This window comes from Neolamprologus multifasciatus, chromosome 6 (assembly GCF_963576455.1).
Source record: "Neolamprologus multifasciatus chromosome 6, fNeoMul1.2, whole genome shotgun sequence".
In the NCBI taxonomy this organism is placed as follows: Eukaryota; Metazoa; Chordata; class Actinopteri; order Cichliformes; family Cichlidae; genus Neolamprologus; species Neolamprologus multifasciatus.
The window spans coordinates 17098577-17122222 of NC_140444.1; the positions used below are offsets into that span (position 1 = coordinate 17098577).

General features: G+C 39.8%; 1 protein-coding gene and 1 long non-coding RNA gene across 7 annotated transcripts in view; one reads left to right on the forward strand and one right to left on the reverse strand.

The window, feature by feature from the left end:
* The window catches only part of LOC146516767 (microtubule-associated serine/threonine-protein kinase 1-like), a 79855-nt gene that overhangs the window by 18522 nt on the left and 37687 nt on the right, over positions 1–23646 (reverse strand). For 4 of the 6 annotated variants that reach the window (XM_085162839.1, XM_085162841.1, XM_085162838.1 and 1 more), the window contains exons 3-12: positions 21435–21523; positions 20708–20783; positions 20115–20187; positions 15111–15271; positions 12884–12959; positions 9949–10158; positions 9758–9859; positions 6499–6631; positions 4875–4942; positions 4701–4777 (exon numbers count right to left, since the gene is read on the reverse strand). In XM_085162839.1, the coding sequence (XP_085018965.1) occupies positions 4701–4777; positions 4875–4942; positions 6499–6631; positions 9758–9859; positions 9949–10158; positions 12884–12959; positions 15111–15271; positions 20115–20187; positions 20708–20783; positions 21435–21523 (1065 nt within the window). The other 2 variants (XM_085162837.1, XM_085162842.1) reach the window with 2 other exon arrangements.
* On the forward strand, positions 492–8763 carry LOC146516768 (uncharacterized). Its single transcript, XR_014874568.1, has 2 exons — positions 492–1689; positions 2880–8763. It is a non-coding gene; the product is annotated as an uncharacterized LOC146516768 (long non-coding RNA).

Below are 23646 nucleotides of genomic sequence, written 5' to 3' on the forward strand. Positions count from 1 at the left end.
GGCAGATAATGGTAGAATAATGCTGGCCTGCCAGGTACAACGCTTTCTTCGCTGATTCACCTAACTCAGCTTTTGACAGTCTTTAACATGCAGCAGCATGTGACCCGGTCAAGGTGGAGAGGAGACCATATGTTACTCATGTGTTTACATCCCCACTGGCCGTCTCTTTGCTGTGAAGTGCATTTTAAATGTATTATTATTTTATTTTCTTTCAAATCATTGAATCCCTGAGAATCCCGATTCCTGACAACATGTCAAATGTGCATTTTAAAATACATCCCATCTGAATCTCTCTGTGCGTTTTAATTATTCTCTGTGACAGAATGAAGGATTAAGCGCTGCTTTTAGTGTCTGTATTTATTATTTCTTTTTTTTTCCTGTGCCGTGCCAATTATATCTCATCCCTCATGGCATTACAAGACAATATTATATATGAACACTAAAAATGCATAAAACCTTGATAATAATTTTTATCTAAACAAAAATTTACAACCACCAAATTCTATTTTTGGTAATACTAATAGAAGTACCTTTGTTGTTTTCTGATCTAACTCAAGTTTTCAGGGTTTTTTCCCAAGCTTCATCATCTTTTAGTTGGTATTTTTGGCTCCTGCTCACATTTCTGGTATTATCATTAGTATTTATATTAGTATTCACAGTGCCACTGTCTTCTTTACATCCCAGGATCCTGAGGACTTCAGTGACTGCTACCGTGTCCCAGTATCATTTTCTATTAAATGTTGATTCATTTGGATGCATGATTGGGATCATTATGCTAATAGAAAATCTAGTGATTACCAACCTTCAATTTCTGAACCCAGGGCATTATGATTTTGTTTTTTTGGGAACAGAAACCATTATCAGCTTTGCAGCAGTAACAACATATCAGCAGATGACATTATAGGGAAATCGTTTACAGGCGGACATAAGTACCAAAACTGGTACATAAACTGTTTTATGATCACTTGTTTGATAAAGCCAATTAGCAATTTGAAAACACAAGATCTTGTCCACTTTCAATATGGCTGTTGACAAAGGCAAGAACATGTAATTTCTACAGTAAACTAGTCTTGCTTTCTGAATGATCTTATTGTTAAATCATGCATATTCAACCATTTAGAAGTCAACTTGTAGAAATCTGAAACATTTTTTGTTTTTTTTAAAACTTGCTATCAGGGATTTGGGAAGAAACTGAACCCCACATACATTTTTGTTCATGTGTCCATGAACAAAATAGTGTCTGTGGATGCAGCTTGCAGTGTAACAAGTGCTTTGAGTACTAGGTGAAAGCAAAAGGTTAGGTTACCTGGTGATTCTGAAGTAGCTGTTGGCGTGACAGTAAATGGTTATCTGTCTCTCTGTGGTAGCCTGCTAAAAAAAATAGGCTAAAAAAAGATGACGGATGTGCCAGCATGAGAGAGCTGAGCCAAGGATAAAGGAGACTTCATGCATCAAATTGCACAGGAAAAAAATGTCACCGGATGAATGTTAAATGTCCTAACCGAGTTGTATGTGTCATAGCGCTATCACATGGGTGAAAAGGCAGTGCCTCGACCTGCACAGCACTCTGCAGTTGTCATCGGACTACTGAAGTAACATGTAGCAAATGTGAATTGCTCGGCTTTACTTGAGACAAATGAGCTCTTGAGAAGCTTTGAAGTTATAAATTTCAGTTATTTATAGTCAATAGTGATGGGTCGTTCGCGAACGAAATGGCTCTTAGAGCCGACTCTTTGACGTGAAGGAAGCGAGCCGGCTCCTTATAGCGAGCCGTCACGTGGGTTTTTTTTTCTCTTTCTCTCAGCCTCTCTCTCGCACTTTTTTTCCTCTTCACTCCGCACGCAGCCTTGTGCTTTACGCTGGGCAGAGGGGGGAGGGGCGGTAGTTACACTCGGTAGCACAGGAACAGAGCCAGAGGGAGAGAGAGAGAAAGAGAGCCAGGGACAACAACATCACATTAGAAAGGTATAGTAATCATCCACAACTATTTTCAGTTGCAGATGATAAAGGATTCAGAAAGTTTATTCATGCAGGCCCATATGACAGAGAATATGCATCTTCTTTTTGTTTTCATATTTTAATTTATATTTAATTGTGTTGTGGTTTGCAGTGTTTTGTGTTGTTTCACTTTAAATTTGTAAAAGGAAAAAGCTGAAAATTTAAATAGTTAAAATTTGAAATGTGAATAGTTGGTTTTTGTATTATATGATTTATTTATTACATTTTATGTGGAGTGAATAAATAAAAGTATATTTACGGTGGCCCCTAGAGACAAAGCACATACAAACTCCAAAACACGTAAAAACACGTACAAACTCCGAAGCACGTACAAACTCTGAAGCACGTAAAAACTCAAAACACGTACAAAAGACAACAGAAGTGCTCCAGGATGCTGGCCGCAGTGTTGAGCTTTTGTTACCTAGTGGCTACACAAGCCAGCAAGTACCAATGGATTTGGTGTGTGGTAGTAACAGGTAAATGAACTTTTTTTTAAATTATTTGAATATATATGAGTGCCTGTGTATAAATACACAAACAATACACACATGCTTTCAGTTGTGTAATTTAAGTGATCTAGTAGCTCTGCTTTGGAAGTTCAGTTCATGCTAGAAATGTGTTTTGGAGTTTGTACGTGTTTTGTCTCTAGGGGCCACCGCATATATTTATATATAAACATATATAAATAAAACCCCTTTTTTTAACGTTAGTAATTCCTTTTGTGCATAATTTTATATTGTTGTTAATAATAAATTAATTAAAGCAACAAAACAACCTGAAGAGCCGGTTCGGAGCCGAAAGAGCCGGCTCTTTTTAGTGAGCCGAACCGAAAGAGCCGGATCTCTAAAAAGAGCCGGAAATCCCATCACTAATAGTCAAAGGTACAGTGGCCCTGAAAGCTCAAAATACACTTCAACTTGAAAAAGACTGCATAGAAAAAACGCTGTATAAGCACACAAAACACAACAGAAATGAGGCATTTATCTGAAGGACCAACTGCAGCGGTTACAAAAACTAAAATATGTAAAGGACTGCACCGAGACACGCTTAAAAGTCTTCATCAGTTTTGTGAGAAGAAGAAGAAAAAGATGCAAGATAACGTGTGTTTTAATCGCATGATTCATATAACACTGTAGATACGCTTGCTATTAGCCGTGTAGTATTAGCTTGTTACATCCGCAGCTGGTCCGTCACATTATTATCTCCCTAAAAATACTTCAGTTGTATTTTTCTAGTTCTGTTGTGTTTTAATCATGACCTATTTTATTTTGTGTGCTTTTGCGTGTTTTTTCTTTGTTGTATTTTCTTAAGTTGTGCATTTGACATTTCGGGTCCACCATACTTGAGCATTTAAGTCAAGAGTGTAACTGGTGAAATTTAGCCAGAGGTTGAAATTCTGTGTTCTTGGTGTGCAAATGCTACTTCCGGTAGGAAAACTCGTGTAGAGCGCTTATTTTCCGGCGTGATAGTCGCGCCTTGTTTACAGTCGGGTTTTCCAAAACAAGACAACCAAATGAATGAATCAAGCGGCGATTTATATTTCTCAAGACGTCTTGGGCATTTACCGAATAAATCTGAAGATGATGTTCATCGACTTGTCGATATTTTTCCCCCGCGCCTCAGAGCAAAGGAGAGAAAGGATTCAAATTTGATATTTCTCAGTATTTGTAGAATTTTGAAGGTAAGTCACAACATACCCTTCGTAAGTACTGATATATCGAGACCCTTACCAGCAATCATTCATTCATCTTTTAGATCCTGTGACTTTTTTTCATGATTTGTTGACGTGCTGTGTAGGTATGTACTTTACTGTGCACGCTGATGTCGACATAACGGGGAGACATCTGGCTTTGACTAATGTTCGCCTGTAGTTTGAATGCTGAACATTTGCCTGTTTAAATCATTAGAACTGTCACTATACAGAGATGTGCTTCTGAATGTGGACGATGTGTCTTCTCATTTTGTAATGCAGTTCTGCTTGTGTTGAGCGATGTAAACAACCAATCGATCTACACTCTTCAAACGTCAAAACTGATAATTTGGTTTTTTTTATGACACAGCAATGGTGAGTGTTCTGCTCTTTGTAACTTAACGCAATCTTTCTGTTTTCATATTTTGGCCATGATTTTGGAGTCCATCTTCGCAGTAGCGATTGACCGCAAAATAAAGCTGCCAGAAATGTACAACTGGTCTTAAAACAGGAAGTTACCAGATTGGAAAATTTTTGAAAACTGAACTGGCTAATGAATTTTTCAAATGAATGGCAGAGGGACAAACATGTAAACTCAGCACCAGCATCCACTTTTGAAAGATTGTTTCAAATATTTGTTACACTGCTCCTGATGGATTTGACCAGTTCCAATTTAGACTGAACAAATATTTTTATACACATTCAAGTCCAATTCTAGATCTTTGCTGTTCAGTCTGACAATCTTTCTGCCATTTGTGTTGGAGCTTGTTAGAAATCTCTTCATAAATAGCTTTCATGTTTCAATGTTTTCATGATCCAAATTCTTCATGCTGTTGCCCTGTGTGTGACATAAAGACAGACTATATATCTGTATTGTAGCTCAAATAGAAATGATTTTAGATTCATGATCTTTACCAAGTTTAGCCACTGGATTAGTTTTAAAGCTCAAGAAAAAAATTGGATACAATTAGGTTTCTATGTGTGATCAGTGACGTATTAATCAGTTACTCACCCATAGGCTCCATTGCTGATCAGTTTTATGGTCTGAAAGTCTTCCTCAGTTGGTGGCTTGATGGCTCTCCCTTTTCCCTGATGAAATCCCCAGAGTTTTACAATTATAATTCAAAGTTAAAAACAAAACAAGTAATTTGTTTCCTGTGTCTGTGCATGCGTGTTTCCTCGTCACCTCTGCTGAGTCATCGGTCTCTGGAGTGTGCGGACCCTCACTGTCGTAGCTGTCAAAGCCCACGATTTCTGTTGGGACATATGTTAGTTAACAGACAAACCTGAAGTGACAATAAAAAGCGACACTAGGCCTCCCACACCGCTGTGAGCAGTTAGAAAAACGGCAGCTCTTAACCGCTACAGACCAAATCCCACAAAGTAAAATATGAGAATTAAAACAGCTTCTTTCTATTAATTTTTCTTCTCTTTTTCAGATTTCCCTCCTCTTCACTTTGTTCTTACTCCCCTCATGAACAGTGGCAGAGGAGTGGCAGCTAATTTCCAGTGTTCTTGCATTTTTTGTATGTGACAGCTGCTTGAATACACTGATTACACAACTGTTTTGTTGAAATAATTGAATGATAATTACCTTTTGAAAGCCTCTTTGTAGTTCTAAACTTTATATAAGATAAAAGTCACTGAGCTGGAAACTGTATATTCTGTCAGTGTCTGTTTGACACTGTTTCTGTGTGAGAAACCAAGAAAAGAAATGTGAGTGCGAAAGTGTAAGCAGCTATGTGGGTGTGCATGTGTGCCTATGCATGACAATGTAGGTGCTAAAGAAAGTGCAAGATCGAGATATCAGCAGGCACATTGTTAGAAGAGATTAACTCACAAAGACTTAACCAGATACATCTCTCATGAATTCTGAAATAAAAGCACCGTGGCTTATTGTGAAGAGTCATTCTGAGCCATTTAACCCATCAGCTAATGCGAGCTCTTGATGGATTAGACTGGGAGTGGCTGAACAGATGGGAATAGTGAACTGTGAGTTTGGGGGCTGATTTCGAGCCATGATGATGAATGAAAAAGAGAACTGTAGCCGCACCACCAGACAGCAAATGATCCAAGCAGCTCAGACTCTTCATCTCAATATATCCTCATCATGGACGTAAAGAAAAGCTGATCAATATCTCAAAGTGGCACTTTTTAAAGCCTCATACTGCCACCACCCAAAATAGAGATGAAACATTTTTTTCTGTGGATTTTTCTCACATGCTTGCAGATAGGATGAGAGGAAAAGATACAAGTGAGAAGCCACGTTAGCTAAATGAAATGCACTTTTGCAACGACTACTGCTGCCAAATCTTACTAACATACTAAAGCAAAAACATCAAGCTGTTAAAGTGTGTCACTATTTCCTACTGTATCAGTTTAATACTAAGATTATGTGAAGTCACTGAACCTCACTGCTTTAGATCAGGAGGAGAGTTATAGCACAAAACTCCCACCAAAATCTTACATTATTTATGCTAACTTGCTAAATTAACAGGCATAGCATGCTAATCTGTACAGTCAGTTGTATTGGTGGCTCTGTTTTCCCCCTTGAACAGTACCAGGCTAGCTCTTTCCAGCAGCATTCGGCTTTTATAGTGAAGTAGGTTAATCAAATCCCGACTCAGACACAAGTGGTATTGATCTACTTATCCAGCTCTGGGAGTGAAAGTAAACACCTGAAACCAGCAAACATCTGTTGGAAAGCATTCTTGCAAATTAAAAACTTTACACTTCCATTTGTTTTCATATTTTCTATTATATATACACCTCTGGAATAAAACCTGAAACCTATTATTCCCATTTCTTACCCTCCAGTGGATCCCTGGTCAGTCCCAACTGACTGATAATATATCGAGGGATGTCTGCCTTCATCAGTTGTCCCTCCTTGGCGTGGTCCTCTGCTGCTTCGAGTAAGTGATAAAACTCTTCTGGGTTGAACTCCTATAATTCCAACAACAAACAAGGAGGGGTCAAGAAAAGCTACAAAACACTCGTACTGTACATGCATCTTAAATTAACATGATCTCACATACAAAGACCACTGCTGAAGTGGTGACGTGTGCAGCACAAGACAATTGAAATCATCACAGCGTCAAAAGGACACCCAATGTGGCACTAGCAAGGTGTACCTTAAAAACTGGCCAGTGATTATATATTTTATGAAAGGTCACATAATTTTGAGAATCACCAGACTAAACACTCAAAAATCTACATTTAATTCAGATTCAACTGATAAACCCAACAAATATTTACACTGTGAAAGCTATAAGTTAAATTATTACCTCGAATTATTTCTAATTCTATAGTTTCTATTTCAATTAAAATCACGAACCAATATCATTCTTTATATACTTTAAAATATCCAAACTGTAGTGTGTTGATAAAACAATGTGTCAGATTACGTTTTTCCAGTTCAACAGCCGGCTACTGAACCACAACGTTCTAGTGTGGAGTCACAAAAGGATGTGATAACAGCTAACACTAGTCGAGCATAAAGAAAACGATGTTATGTTGTGCCATGAGACATAAACAGTAAGTAATTCTAAGAGTACATCCAACTTATAATCATAAAACTAGATTTTAGTTCAACCTGCAGCAAATTCATGACCGAACACTGTTACAGGGCTGTCAAACAAACACAATCAGTGTTAATACACTTCCAAACTTTAAATTGCTTTCTCTGAAAATGTTCATTTTTTCCTATGATAAAGCCTTTTGTGGTGTCTTATGGGATTCGGTCTCATTGCTGTTGGTGGAGTAACGTTTTGATTAGAAAGCCTGGGGCAGCCAGGATCATTTCTTTCCCTGCTCTCTCTCATATCTGCTCCCTTCGACTAGAGGGGAAAAAAAAAAAAGGAGTACGGAGATGGGGAATTAACCTGGCTCTCTGATAGTTTGCGCTGCTGGAGGATAATATTCTTGCAGCTAACAGCCTTCTGACTGTGTGACATTTTCACCAAATGAGACCTTGTGACTGACTTGAATGCTAAATGAACTCTACGGATATGGACAACATTTCATCTGTGTGTGCCTTCTTCTCTCTAACCCACGGGCCGTGAAGATCTAAAGTCCCCTCCACATCCTGCCTGACCCTATCGACCTTTTCTGACGGTCGCCTTGGCAACAGAAAGATGAGCCGGGAGGGTTTGGGAGGAGGGACCGCACCATCAATCAGGGAGCTGATATTCAGGTGTGTCCTGTGGATGCAGAGAGGCTTGTTATTACTAAATAAGTTTTGTTGAATTAATGAATCAGCATGTCAAGGACACAGCTCCGTCTTGGACCGGATTTGATGTTCTGTTGTGAAAACGGACAAGTTGAGGGGGTGGGAAGAACGAGAGTGAAAAATATCCTAAAGCAATAATCATGCAATTTGCAGCAACAGAGGATGAATGATGTGCTGAATGACACAGCTTGAACAAAACCATGACCTCCATGTATAATACAGTGTATTTCAGCATTCATACACTCCCATGTGTTAAGAATGCTGTAGGTAAAGCAACATTTATGGGAAGTAAGAGAATGGATTGTAGCAGCTACTTCCAAATGCAAGCAAAGGCATGTCAAGAGAAGACAGGTGTGAAACAAATAATGGTACATCTTCTGGCTTGGATTTAAAAAATCACAAATTCATGGCAATCTGGCAACTGGTATGTCTAAAATTTCTAATTTTTACATGTAATTAACAGGGGAAAAATATGACATGCTACTAAATCACATCGTGATAAAGTTATTTGTACTCTGATGGCCAATGTCAGTATTTCTTTTAAAAACGTGTTAGCTAGCTACATTTGACTGCTCCCTTATCACAAGGGTCACCACAGCTTGTAGCTGCGTATGTTTGATTTGGCAGTTTTATGGCAAATGAAGCTCCTGATACACAGTATTTTATGCTGATGTTAATGACAGACGAGGTTTGGACCTCTGCAGTTATTTAATCAGCAGAGCATTTGTGACTTTTCACACTATGGACCTCAGCACTTTAACTTTATGTAGTCAGACATTTCATGGCTGAGTGGCTGTTGTTCCTGAAGGCTTGGTTTTATACACCTGTTGCAATAGGGGTTGAACTACCTGAATTCAAAGATTAAGAGGTGTTGTGCATTGCCTTTCTTGTCTTTTATAATCTTGCTTATTTTATCTCCATGTTCCACTGGATTGGGCCTGTATCTCATTACCAACTGGTGATAAATGTGTTATGTGTGCGCTGAAGTTATGACAGAATAAAAACAAATCAAGCAGAGTTGGTTTGAGATTCAAATATGCAAGATTCAACACAGGAAATGCAGAACATTTAAAGGCTCAAATGGCTTCTGAATTCTCTAAAATCTGAGACAGAGGTGTTTGCCATGTTTGATGAAATTGTATGCAGATTTTCTTTTTTAGGTGTAAAAAAAAAAATTGTACTTCTGTAAAAGTGTCAGGGTTAACGGGGAAAAAGGCAGTAGCAATGGGATACCCCAGGGGATGGTCTGAGGTCAGTTGGTTTGAGGTCTGTTGCTATTTGGCAATCACTTACCACAGACATCTTCTCTGGCTTAGTAGCCAAAATGTTGGCCTCCTAATGCTGTGTAGAGACACCAGCATTGCTGTAGTTTTATCTGTATAATTGGGACCTTTATCCTGTTCTTTTTTCACAGTTTTATTCCACCACAGTTTTATTGCTGCAAACACTACTTGTTTATACTTGTAAGTTGCAAAAGTGAAACACATAAAGAAGACATCCTGTCTTGTCTTTCTCTGTTAATAACATACTGGTAAAACAGATGCAACATAAAAGATTAAACAAACCTTGAACCTTTCCTGACTGGAGTGGCAGCATAGCTTCCTGCAGTGACACACTTATGTTTCATCAGTTCAGAATGAACAAACAGTCGACACTCTGCCCTACTTTTAGATTCTGTAGTACCAGTTCAGCATATTCGACCCTCCGTTTCCATGTGGGAGGACGGGAGTGTCTTTGAGCAGCTCAATGGGGGTAGAAAATGCCTCCAGAAATAAAGAAAGTCTGGATTCTCGATGTGTTTGAAAGTTTAGCCACAATCAGATCAGCAGGGCGGAACTCACCAAGCACTCCAGCAGCCTGGCAGGACGAGATATGATGATGAAGAGCTTTTTGACAAGCTCGATGACGAAGGTGAGCTCCGAGCTCTCAGAGCGCTTGTAGGCCTGATGAAGAAAGACAGAAATTTGGAGAGACAGGGTTAGTTAGTGAGGTTTGGAAGCACATCACATCAGATTCCTGCTACACAACTCACGTCGTGCAGCATCTTCTCCAGATTCTCCTGCAGTTCACAGAAGTAAACGCTGGTAATGACGCCCTCGCGTGATTTGGTCAGGCAGTCTCTGGCTAGCTCCGTTATCTGGTGGTGGATGAAGCTGAGAATCCCGTCGGCCAGTGGCAGAACACTCTCTGGGGAGTAGTTCTGGATGAAGTCTGCCAACCTCTCTTCCATCTGAGCTGTGGCCTGATTAGAGACACAACAGTGGTTAATAGTCAGTGAGTGTAAGATAATACGATCACCTGTCTTTATCTCAATATACGGTGCTCAGCCAGCTCCACACATTCTATATAAATGTGCTACTTTAAACACGACACTCATTGTTTTCTGAACAAGCCTTTGTGGAAGGGCCTTGATGTTTTTTTGCACTTCACTGTTCATTCCCCTGCAGGAAAAAAAAAGATTTTTTAGGATATTTCTTTCTCGGGCTGCAGAAACTCAGCTCAGCTAAGGCACCTCAACGAAAATGATGTGTGAAGTGATGTAACACAACGTGACGCGCCCTGTGTTCGGTCCTTGTTCATTTGGTTGCTATTGCACCTCTTTTGACTGTGTTATTCTTTTTAGTATTTCCATCATATTCATAAAACTCAAACCTCAGGAGGAGACCGACAACTACATTAGACTTTGCAAACTTGTGTGTATAAAGGCTTACCTTGATTTGTTGTCACTTTTTTAACCTTTATATTGAGTGCATTTTTGTGCTTTCAATCTGTATGTATTTCAGCTTGCTATTATTATGCCACAGTAAAGTGCTACTTTAGAGAATTAATGTGCCTTTTCTGCCTATTTTATTTTCAGAAATGACCAGTACTCATATATGGCGAAGCAAAGCAAGGATGCTACTATTATTTTCTAATAAGTAAAGACACTTAAGCTCATTTAATGGTCATTATAATTAATTCAGCTGTAGGGCTGGGCCATATCATACCGTTCACGGTAGTACTGGTATAATTTTGGGCAACGATAAGAAAATGAAATATCGCGATAGAATTTGGGTAAAATGCGCATGCGCAGTGCCTTTGTTTTCATACGCACATGGCGGGAAAAGCATGGCGGCAACGCAGAATGAGAAGGGCGAAAGCGGATCGTTGAATGAAACGGATGAACCAGAACTGGTTTGTGAAAATGCTGCAACTTCAGTGGTGTGGAACTGGTTTAGCTTTCGTCCCTCAAATAAACAACAAAGCACTATTTTTGGTAGCGCATGCTAGCGGGCCGTCGTTATTACAGGAATATACGGCACACTTAAAATCAATCCTTTGATTTTTCTGAAAATCGACAGTGCCCCTTATAATCCCGTGTGCCTTATGTTTGAATTCTGGTGATGTTTACTGACCTCGAAACGATTTTATGTGGCACACGGTGCTCGAAAATCTGTCAAATGTTTTAGTACGACGCTAAATCTTTAGATAACTTTAATGCACGTAAAAAACAGCTGCTTGTTTAAGTGAAAATACATTGATGTTTTGGGTTTTTTTGCAAGTTGTGGAGTTGTAAAGTATTTTGTCTAGTGTCAATTATATTGTGAGTTATATCGTTATCGCAAATTTTCAAATGTATATTGTGATAAATATTTTTGGTCAGTTTTATACAGTTGTTGCAAGTCTTTTTCAAGTATGCAAATGATAACTACTCCTACAGTAACATTAAAAAAATACAGCAATATTAAACCTGCATTCACCAACTTGGGATTTGTGAGTGGGAAGAGTCGTGCTGCTTCACAATGCATCACTGTGAATGAGCAGGATTATGATTTGTGTGTATACGTGTGTGTGTGTAGGCAGGTGTTTGAGGACACCTGCAATGTGAAAGATTTCCTTGCACACACTTCACTGTTCATCAAAATGGTTGGCTCCCTGAGACACTGAGTCATGTTTACACGTCTCAGAGTCATTAAAACACATCTAATTGACTTTTATAATTCTGATCTGCTAAAGGACTTTAGACATGGATGACCTTTTAACAGCTTACCATGAACCATGTAATAAATAAAGAGTGGTGAGCATTGTTTAAAGTACCAAGCACACAGATACCTGCTTGTTGTAAGAGAAGTGTGCATTAGGGAATCTGTGGCAGCAGAAAACCCTTAAAGTGGAATCCAGTACGAACTGAAAATGAGTAGAAATGGGCACAGAGTGCGCACTACACTTTGAAATAATTAAATGTTAAATTCTAGTTTTGAAATGGTTTAAAATAGGGTGTGTGTCATTCATTGATCACAAGGCTGCCCATGTTTTGAAGCATTTTTAAACACAGCCATGAACCTCAAACTGGTCCTGGTCAGTAGTCACTGGTCTGCTGGTTGGTGTAGCAGCAAGTAGTTTAATTGGTGTATATGCCATCCATTTTTTGGTCTCTGAAGTCCATCAGGAGTGCAAAAGAGGGATGGCAAGCTTCACCATGTCACCAAAGCGTGCTCAGGGAGGAAACTTGCAGTGTCCATTCCTCTCCCTGCCTATAAATTCTTTATATTCATATGCAAAATCTGTTTAAAGCAACATCAGGTCAACAAGACCTTAACTCAGTTATTTGTTCCCTCTGGAACTAGAACTTAGCATTTTACCTTTGAATTATTTTAACATCATCACAGTAAACAAGTGCAGCTTTTATCACTGTCTGAAATTCCAGGGAGCTGCTTTGCTGCTTTTTTTGTTTTACTTCTTGTTTTGTTTACATGTTCAGCCCCTCCAGCACTTTTAGATCATCAGCTGCTTACTTAAAACAACAGATTCTTGCAAATAGTGACTCACTTTGGATAAAAGAAATATAACAAATATTTTAAATGTAGCTGAGAGATGTATGTTGCCAGTATGCGTATTGTGTATGTGTTCGCGCACATGTGTGTGTGTATTTTGAGGTGTGCGTGGAGGTACAGTTTACACTTGCGTATTTGTTGTGCGAGCCTGACCTTGGGGAAGCGCTCCTTGTAGACATGGTTCATCATCACTATTTCATTGTCATAGCAGGATGGTGAGCGCCCCGGGCTGAAAACAGACAAACAGAGAGCAGGAGTGTAATATACAGCACCGACTGAGCAGAACAGAGTGAGAGGAGGCAGCCCAAAGAGAAGCAATTCTGTATTTTTCACCTGAACGGAGAAAATATTCAACGCACTCCCTCATGTCTGTTCTGTTGGTATATAACGCTAATAAACTGATCAGAAATTCAGTACGCCACGTTTCTATTATGAACGCAGTCCCTTCCTACATCTCCTCCATCCTTACCGTGGCAAAGATGTCACAAGCATGTAAACATGAAAGTTCAGCATATGCTTTCACAAGATGTAAGCTAAACCAACATATGGCAGCAAAAGTCTACTTTGTTGATTTTATTTCGCAGGAACTGAGCTGATCTACACATCTGTAAAGAAAAAGGAACTGATAAAAAGTCCTTTATGGGAAAACACATTATAATTTAACATATACACAATAAGGAAAGTCTGTAAGCTGATTTTATCTAGGCCAGGAACTGCTGAGGAGCTTAATATGAAAACTGAATACTGATGAGTAGTGATGTGTCGGATGTAGTTAGGACATGTTGCATCCAGAGGGGAGGCTATAATAGGTGTGGTTGCAGGGAGTGTACACCAGAGGCTTCAGCTATTAAAGAAGCTGCTGCACCCTGGAGATGCTCAACACACTGGAGGCTGGACTCGCTACTGATATAATAACAGTGGTGGAAAATACCCTAACCCTAAGTACAGAGACATCAATGGTGTGCTACAGTTTGAGGCACTTGTACTTCTACTTCACTGCTTTTCAGAGGAAAATATAAAAACGTCCTCAACCATTTATCCTTAACTGCTAGTTTATTATTCTAAGCTGTTTATTATACTTAGGGACCAGTTTAAACTGTTTATGTACGCTTTTAGCAAACTGCCCATGACAGCTGACATCTTAAAGATAATTACTGGTTATTTTTTGTTGCACTGGTGGAAACAGTAGACAGATTATTCACTTAAGTAGAAGTACAGCTAGTACTTGCATTCTGAAAGATTTAGGTAGAAATATTAATTCAATATCTTTTAGGTCAAAGTGAAAACTGGCGCTACCCCTCAGCCTCCTATTAGACACACCTATGGTATCAGTTTGAAGCTCCTACGTTGCCTCTTTCTTGAGTTATCGCATTCACAAACGTAGGTGTCCACGTGGCTCGCCGCCCCGGCAGCTTAACGACAAAAAAAGTACAAAGTAACTCTTCGAGGGGTATTTCTATCCGCTAGTTTTGTGAAAAGCTAACTGATCAATATCTTTGTTTTTGTTTGTTGTGTGTCATGGAGCTGCTAATGGTACTTTTTTTCTGTCACAGGTCCATCTTTGCTCTCTTCCCTGCATATCATCTCTGCGTCTTTTACGCCAGTCAGAAGCATTAAGCACTGATGCTGGATCCACCAATAGGATTATCTTTCATGTTCCCTCTATTTAGGTTCAAATGGGTTTAATGTGTGAAAGGCAAAATATTCTCCTAAAATGTGTTCAAACTAGAGCCTAGAGTGGTAACAGTAAAGTAGATACTGTTACTAAAAGTAAAGAAACATGTCAGAAGAATAACTAGTCATGTAAAGTGCAGGTACCTGAAAACTCAAGTAACATATTTGTACTTTGTTACTTTCCACCTCTGTCGACTGTGTCCTGCGTACTACTGCAAACCTATCGCTATACCATGATAAAGGGATATTTTACAGTGTTGCATTGGTGCCGGTACAGCAAGGACTTAAGTGCTGTTTATTAAGGTAGACACATCTTCAAAACAGAGCATGATGTGTTTGATGAAAAGGCCTAACAAACCAAATGTCCCCTCTCTGTAAATGCGAGCTGCACCAAATAAAGCACTGGCACATTCACAAAAGGCGACTCATCTGAATTAATGACTGAGAGCACTCCACACCTCTTAATAACAGAAAGAAGTTGGTCCTGCACAGTAACTGAATAAATATCACTTTTATCATCTTTAATGGCTGCTAAATGTCCTTTGATAACAGCTTGCCATGTTGAATTTTGGCTAGTTTTGTTATGTCTTACACAGAATACTCAAACAAAGCTTTGATGTTGACATCTTTATTCTCCAGTGTCACACAGGAGGGATGGGATCCTTTACTTAAACAGTCTTTTGCCCATTACCTGTCACGCTCTCACCTGAGGCTTCGGGAGCGAGGACGGACGTGCGGCGAGCGGCGCCCGCCGTCGTCGTCTGTGATGCTCTCTGTGCTGCCAAAGTGCTTGGACAGGAAGTGCAGCTCATCCATGGTTGGCTGGAAGGGCAGCTGGTGCAGACGCTCCTGGGATGAGCTGGATGACTGGAGAGACATGAGAGACATGAAAAGGAGGTTAAAAAGTGAACTGTCCGTCGTTTGATTTTTTTTAAGCCTTTGTAAGAGCTGCAAGATCAATAGTTTAAAAATAGACATCCAGTGATGAAAAAGAACATCAAAAACAAAGAGACAAGAAGAGAAGAGAAGAGAAGAGAAGAGAAGAACAAGGTGTACTATAATGTGGGTGGGTGTAACAAAGAACTGAAACGAAGAAGAAACCAAGTTAAAAGAACAAGGAGAGAGGTGGCGAAACAAGCAAAATATCCAGAAGGAGTTGGTGTAGGAGTGCAAAACAGAGTAACGCAGACTGAAAAACAGAGCAAAAAGACTGCAGGGAATCAAAAAATCACCCTGAGTAAAAGTTGACTGCTGGTTAAGCATCTCATGCCTCTGGGCGATTAATGGCAGCGCTGCCTGGTTTTAAACAAAAGACTTTTCTACAGCACCGAAGGAAAAAAACAGCCTGGATCAATGAGAGCCTTAATGAACACATCTCCCAATGGGACATAATGGTTGGCTTTGGCCACACAATGATTTCTGCTATAAAAATCCATTAGAAACTCTTTTCAGGTGTTAGTCTCTTGCAGGCTGAAGAAAAGTATAGAAATTGCAATGCTGAGAGTGCAACATGATCAATTAAGAAGTTCCCCAAAGAATGAGCAAGATTGAAGAATGAGGGGAAATGCCACTGAACATGATGGATGTCATGAATAAATAAAAGTTTATATGATTTGCTTTTGCTACTTCATTTGGAGCATTTCTCCAACTTGTCAGTCTTTCTTCACTTCTGCTTGCTTACTACTAAGGAAAAACAAATACGATAAATATCTGCAACATTTAGTTTTGTTATTATGGTGGCACAGCTGAATCACTGGTCATTCAACCTTGATGCTTCTGACCTTTAATGGCTTTGAGGCTAAACAGAAAGCGAAATTAGTCTCTGCATGTTTTTCCTGAAAGATATTTTGAAGAATATGCAGATTCATTTCAGGTGCATCGGGCTTATAAATGGAGTGAGAAAGATTTGCTACTGAGAATAGCCCGAGGAGGAAATTTTTGAAGATCATAAAAAATGCTTGGCCTTAACAGCTTTATAGGAAAATATAAAGTCAGTCCCAGAATGGAATATTTACTGGAAGCGTTGCCTCTATATAAAATGATTCTTTTTCACTGCATTTACTGAAAATCTCAAAAAAGTGAATAGCAGCAGATCCTTCCAAAGAGTTGAAAAGCGTGGCTTAAAGATTCAGATTCATGATAAAATGTGTTATAAAGTCACTACTGGTTTAGGGCACGAACATAATAAATTACAAAATAGGCAGTCTCAGCAACATATAGGTTGTATGCTTAGAACCAAATGCACACAGCACTTATAATGGTACAAAAATACCAGGTTGTATGAGCGGAATGCATTTTCCATTGGATTGTGTATTGACACTGCTGCACTTATAAGCTATGAAACTGTTTGACTGCATTGATTTTAAATGAGAATGTCTCACCATTTGAACAAAAAATTGGAATTATTTTCTTTAATCCATCCATCCATCCGTTCATCCATCTTCTAAAGCTCATCTGGGTTGCGGGGCAGCAGTCTAAGCAAAGATGCCCAAGCCCCCCTCTTATTGATCAACTCCGTCAGCCCTTCTGGAGAAAAACAAGGGTGGTTTTCTCCAGAACTCCAGCTGGAGAGATGTAAACTCTTTAGTTTGTCCTGCATGTGTATCAGGGTCTTCCTCCTTGGAGGATCTGCCCGAAACACCTCACCTAGGAGGTGATTAAGAGCTAGATGTCCAAACAAATTCAACTGACTCCTTTTAATGTACTCCTATCTCTAACAAAGAACCAAGACAGAAATGTAAAGTATAATCCGACATATGGCAAAACATAGTTTCTTCCCACTACAAAGATTTTCAGTGAAATATTCAACATGCATCTTATTTTTAAAAGACCAAAGTGCTTTTTCAGCTTATGACTGCACTATCAACTATAAACAAGTTAAAGGTAGAAATAAAAATATAAAAAAATAATAATAAATCTGAGCATTAGGAGTAATATGACAAGCCTGTATCTGCCCTGGTGTAAAATTGCTGTTTTGCTGTGTGAGGCAGGATCTAAGCAGAAATTAGGAATCTATTGTTTGTGTCATCTGTAAGGCTTAAACCGTCTGTATACATTTCCAACTTTTTCTGTAGGTTTTCTCTAAAATATTATGTCATTTCTACCTATAGGTATACACACACACATACACCTTGTACTCTGATCTGCTCTGTTCAGTATACAGTGGCCCTGCTGTAGCTAATCAAGCAAGTAATGGAGAACAAGGAGAGCACTGAAAACTGATTGATGGGACGGAAGGCAGGGTAGGAGGAGTGATGGAGGTGGAGAAGATTATGGAGACACAGAGCAACCACCTTCAATCTCAGTAAAAACAGATCAATGGGTTATCTACAGTGTGTGCGTGTCTCTGCATGTGCAGCTGTGAGAAGCACGGGAGGCAGTCAATGAAAGAAATGATGTGCGAAAGAGAAGAGAGGCTGAGGGAACGATCACGTTCAGGACAGCACAGAAATGTACAGGGAGTGGATTATGAGTCAATGCATCCACCTGAGCATCAAACACATTAAAGTCCATTTCTCAAATGGAGTCTTTACCAAATGGGCCTTGGCAGTGTTCAATTCTCCGGGTAGTCTCTTATGCCGCAAACATCTTGCACTCAAGAAGAAAGCGAACATTGTTTTTAGCTCTCTGTTTGCTTCAAATCGAGTTTCATTTCCACCTACACTCTCTTTTATTTGTCTCCATTGTCCCTCTTTATCATCTCTCTGTGTCTCTGCGAAGAAATGATGGATGGAGAAATACATACTGGAACAGGCATGAATACAGACTGGTTACAATTATCTCTGCTCTACTTTTTCCAGAGAGGCCAAGTCATCAGTTTCAGATAAATCAGGTCGAACATATCTTAGCAACTGATTACTTATTTTTAGTTCTGGTTTACACATGATGCATGTTCTTGCCACTCAGAAGCTTCTTAACAGTCATCTGGGACTGACAAGAGGAATTACAAAGTCAAAGACTGCGGAGTTGTGCGTGTTTGTGTATGCATGGCATTTAGCCGCGACTGTGGCCTGTAATTGTTTCAAAGCCAAACGGAACAAATGTAGCACATGCAACTTTAGAATATGAATTCAGCAGCGCCAGAGCTGATTTTGTGCATGTAAATATATGCAAATGAATTCTTTGAGTGAAATCCATATTCATGCACAGGCTATAAAATGCACCTCATCTATTTAGCAATGGAAGAAAAATCGAAAGTAAAGTTCTGGTGCAGTTTCATGACTTAGGCAGCAAATTAGCCAAAGGGAAAAAAACAAAACAAAATACACATTTCACATTTTCTTGTTGTCATTTTTCACGATTCTCTGCTAAAACTATAAATGAAAGGCAGTACGTAGTATCTGGTCACACTTCTCTGTTTTGCACTTTCGAAAGGGAGCGCGGGGAGAATGTCTACTAAAAAATACGATGATCATAGAGGCTCAACAATTTACATCAGAAGGTTTATATGAAGCTCACTGCATCTACACTGTGCAGCATAGTTTGATAGACACATGTTTTGTCTTAGGACACATTTAGTCAGCAGCAGTGGCTGTGCAGTTAATGATACACAACAGATGGAGGAAAGTTGTCGCCAAGGAAGCCACATCTGTTGTATGGTCAATAATGCTGGTAACCTCTTATACACCTGCTTTCATTTATTCTCCTTCTTTAATATTTGTATAGGAATGTGTCCTTAAGCATTCAAGTACTTAAATACTCAAGGACTAACCAACTACTCGGCAACTAATGGCCCACTCGCTGTATCATCTGAGCTCCAGCTGCCACATATGGTGTGGAAGCCTTTATTGATAATGAAGGACAAATAAACTGCTCTGACATAGTGATTTTCAACCTTTGCACAGCATATTTCTTTAAAATTTGCCTCTCATTCACTCATTTAGACACACATTTACAGAAATGGTGGCTGAGATGGCAATGCAAGACACCTGCCCAGCATCATTAACAGGAGCGACCTCTCGGTCGATTTGTCTGTCTATAGTATGGATCATCTGTCCAGGCTGAATGCCCATGTGCTCAGTGATTGTAAATATCTTCATGCAGGCAATAATCAAGTAGAAATATGTCAGTCAAATGATGACTAGACATTTATCGCCCTCTGATAGCTAATAGTGGTGATTCTGACTTGAGCCCTCAAGGCCTGTAGGTTATTTTCCACTAAAGAAAACACCCTCTGATTTAGTGGTGCCGGAATGAACAACCTTGGGCTCGACGGATGAGACGCATGGAAGAATTTTGAAATGCGATAAGTCTCCTTATCTTTACCCACAGCCAGAGTAAGATTTGAAAAGCTGCGGCAAGTAGGAACAATTTCATTTCCACCTTACGGAAAGTGTAAATTATAGAGTCAGCCTTCTAGCAACAAAAGCTTTACAACAATGAGTCAGTGACACTGATGTTTTTGAAGATCAACTCTGACAAATCGGATTAAGCATAAATGAAATGGGACAAATGCTATATCCTTTTTTTGTTCCATTAATCTGTATTTGCCTTTCAGGTAGCAAGGAATGTAGCAACGCACCAACAAGGTCAGGAAAAACAGACGGGATGTAAAGAATAAACAATGAAAATATGATGAAATCAGCCTTGCACATGTTTTATGACAAAGGAAATGCATTTAATACATTAACCAGACAAAAGAATTCCAGCAATGATCACATTAAACTGCAGGAATGATAATCAAAGAGTTCGATCTTCTGCTGAAACCTACCGTTGAGCTGGGTGTGTTGGTGCCATATCCTGAGGAAGGCAAAGAAGCCAAAGACCATCTGCGACCATCGGCCCTGAGAAAAGAAATGAAAAACAAAAGTGAAAAACAGGAAAGCATATGTTAGACACAAAGGGAACCAAAAACTGTTTTTCTCTACAACTTTTAACAGCCAAAATTCGAAATGTCAGTTTCTATTTTTGTTCCTCCAAACAGGACAATTGGCTGTTATACCGGAGCAATTCTGCCACCTTCACTGCCTTTCAATCTATCCAATTACACTTTCACTCCTTTCATCCCTCTCTTCCCTGAGGCCTCCTCTGTCTGTCCCGGAGTCTGACACTTCCCCTGAGTGAGTGATGAGGGGGGACTCATTTGGGCAAAGTCCAGGCACTTCGCCTGATTCATGTCGGCCTGTTGTCACGCCTCAGTCACACAGACCCAGGACAAAGCTGCAGCTCCATTTTACACGTGTGTGTGCGACTGAGTGGGTGTGTTCCCTGAAGGATTTCACTGTGTGTTTGTGTGCATGTGTCTCAGAATAATCCTAACAGCAGTCAAGCTCCAATATTTTGCACAAAAGAACTGATGCCAACCTTCGAGAAGAGGCAAAGGAGAAGTGGGCAGGTCCGCTTGGTGAGAAGTTGCGCGGGCTGTCCAACGGACTGCTTCCTAATAAAATACATATGGAGAAAAAACAGTTAAAAAAAACAGACGCTCTGGGTTACTGGGCAGGGTAATAAACTAAAATACATTCTGTTTGTGGTTGTTTTACATTAAAAGTCAGTTGGTTTTGTTCACTTCCTAGAATATTCAGAATAACTGTGTCAAAAGCTTTAGGAAATGTGCATCTCATTTCTAATCCCTCTGCTTATAACCATATGGATCCATGTTTGCATGAGCGGGTTCTTGGATTTTTTTCTGCTCCTGCATGCCGATGCAATGAGACAGCCATGGGGATATTTTACAGCTTTCTACTGATCAACCTGACAGGATACACAGCCAATGCAAGCAAGCTGCAGACTGCATGCAAATGCAGAAAGAGTCAACAGAAAAAATATAATTACAATCCTTTGGCTGGTGTAAAAACAGTGAATGTAAATTTTGTTTTATTTTCAAACTTTGCACCTCATTTAATTTTTCTTTTTTTCTTTTTAATTCAAATTTTCAACAATGCCCATTTTTGACAATTTATTTTGGCTTTCATAGCAGATAATTGAGATGATAAGAAACAAGCGGCGGGACAGACTGATATGATGTTCAGGAAAGGCAGCTGGAATGAAACTGAGAATGTGGTAAAACATATACATCAGGCATACTGACCTATGTGTCCGGGCAGTGGTGAGTGCGGTCGTGGCAGGGTGGGGGAGGTACTGGTCAGGATGAGGCTTTTCCGGTTACTGGTTCTGCAACTACAAACGTAAACAAGAACAAAGAGCACCTCAGTATTTGTCTTTATTAGATCAATTAACAGCTGACAGCCCAAACGACTCAGGGAGCACCAGGTTAATGAATACACTCGCCGAGCTTGGCCGTGCGCTTACATGACAGCCCAAATAACTCTATAGCCTGCAGTTAAATATTTGTGTGCATGCTGTTTATCTTGAGTACAGTATGTCATTCTGTGTGTGCATGTGCCAGAACATAATAGAGGATTTTATTGACATCTGCAGGTCCACAGGGGAGTGCGACAAAGCAAGACAGATTTTAATTTCCTCAAGGTCCAGCTGCATGATGGCTGCCGCTGTGAAATATAAAGGCTAGATTGATGGAGGGCAGGAACGAAGACAGGGAGGAAAAGAAGGAACAGGGAGGGCAGGTATAGACCATAATGAAGGAACGAAGTTATTGAACCATAAAGACTACACATGCTGCCGCCAATGGAGGTGCCGCTGTGCATTTTGACAGAGAGTGCACAAGGGTCATTGTTTTATGTAACAGCTCATAAAGAGGGAAGAGGATTTTTCAGGTGCTCTTTTCCTGTAAGGATTGCTCACAGGGCTTTAATGTCTCTGTGTGTGACTCACATTAGTGCCTGTCAGAGCAGATTTTAGAAAGCAGCACCGAATCTGACAAACAACACAAGTTTGCTTCTTATTGCATCAGCTAGCATGCTGCTCTACATCTGTGCAGAAAGTAAAAAACAATCACAGCATTTACACCCAGGAGTAAAGAAAAAAAATCCCAAACATGGTCAAACCCTGTATCTATAATCTACATCCCAGTCTTAGAGTTCCTTCCTACCTCCCTCATCTCTATCCTTTTTTTAAATGCAAATCTTCAGTGCTTGTTTCTAGCAGTCTGAGAAGTCTAACTGGCAGGATTTCATTGGTGGCAGTGCGCCTCTGTGGGTGCCAGCTGAGGGAGAGCTTGTACTCAGTGTTGCAGAACACAAGAGAAGCACATTGAAATATTTAAGGGGAATGCATTAGCTTTGGACAGAGGGCTAGAAGTGGCTTAACACCATACTTTGCTTCAACTCTCTTAAAACGAGAACAGAAGAAGGGGGAAGGGTGGCAGAGGAAGGAATAAAAAAAAAGGCACAGAAGACTCGAGTGCACATTTCCTTGAACCTGTTTGAAACTCACTTTCATTTCCCTTCCTCTTCTTTCCTAGAGGCATAAAAAATCCACATTCTCACTGCTGCTCTTTCTCAAAAAGCTGAATCGCTGGAGTGTACACCACTCAAGCTTCACTTCAGAACACGTTCTTAGCTTTTGATTCATGATTCATGATTCATCGTATCTACAGGAGAAACACTCTATCAGTGACTTGTTAAATGGGAGTGATTCACTTTCAGGTCTAGTACCTAATGTTGCAAACCACATATTACCGGGAAGGAGCATTAATTCTACCTGCCTCCTTTTTGCGACTTTCCTCCTATTCTCTATTATCCCCAGTCACAACAAATGGCGTCACCATATTCTGATAACTCCATTCATGCCCGGATCCATATTGCTTTCTCCTTCTCCCAAATTAACTCTCTAAATGATGAATAATTGAAATGTGTAACGTCAGGAAAAGTCATTCTCTCCCCTAACTCCCCTTTAAGGCAATACAAGGTTGACTAAACTATTAAAAAACGAAGCAGAATGAAAACCCTACAAAGGCAAAGCCATCTAATCTTCCTGTGGAGTTGAGAGCCTCTTTGCATTACAACATTATCTTAAATGAAATGCTTCAAAAGGGTATCTTGCCCTAAGCATTTGTACTGTAGCAAAGGTTAAATAGGAGCTCTGCTCTTTATTCTATACTCCAACTGCCAGTCACACCAGTAAAGGTCACCGTAAGAGCCCTGCTACTTCAATTCTGTTAAAACTAAGTGGAGCACATATGACAGACACAGCGGGGGAAAGGGGGGACGGGTCGTAAAACCATCCTACCATGGTGGTTGTATATTCCACTGTTTTGGGTTTTCTTTTTAGGTCTCTTTCAGTGTACCTTTCTAACATTTACCAAGAACCTGTTTAACAAAACCAGCATGAACACACATTTACAAAAGCTTTTACAAAACTGAAACCATCGACCAAGCTCA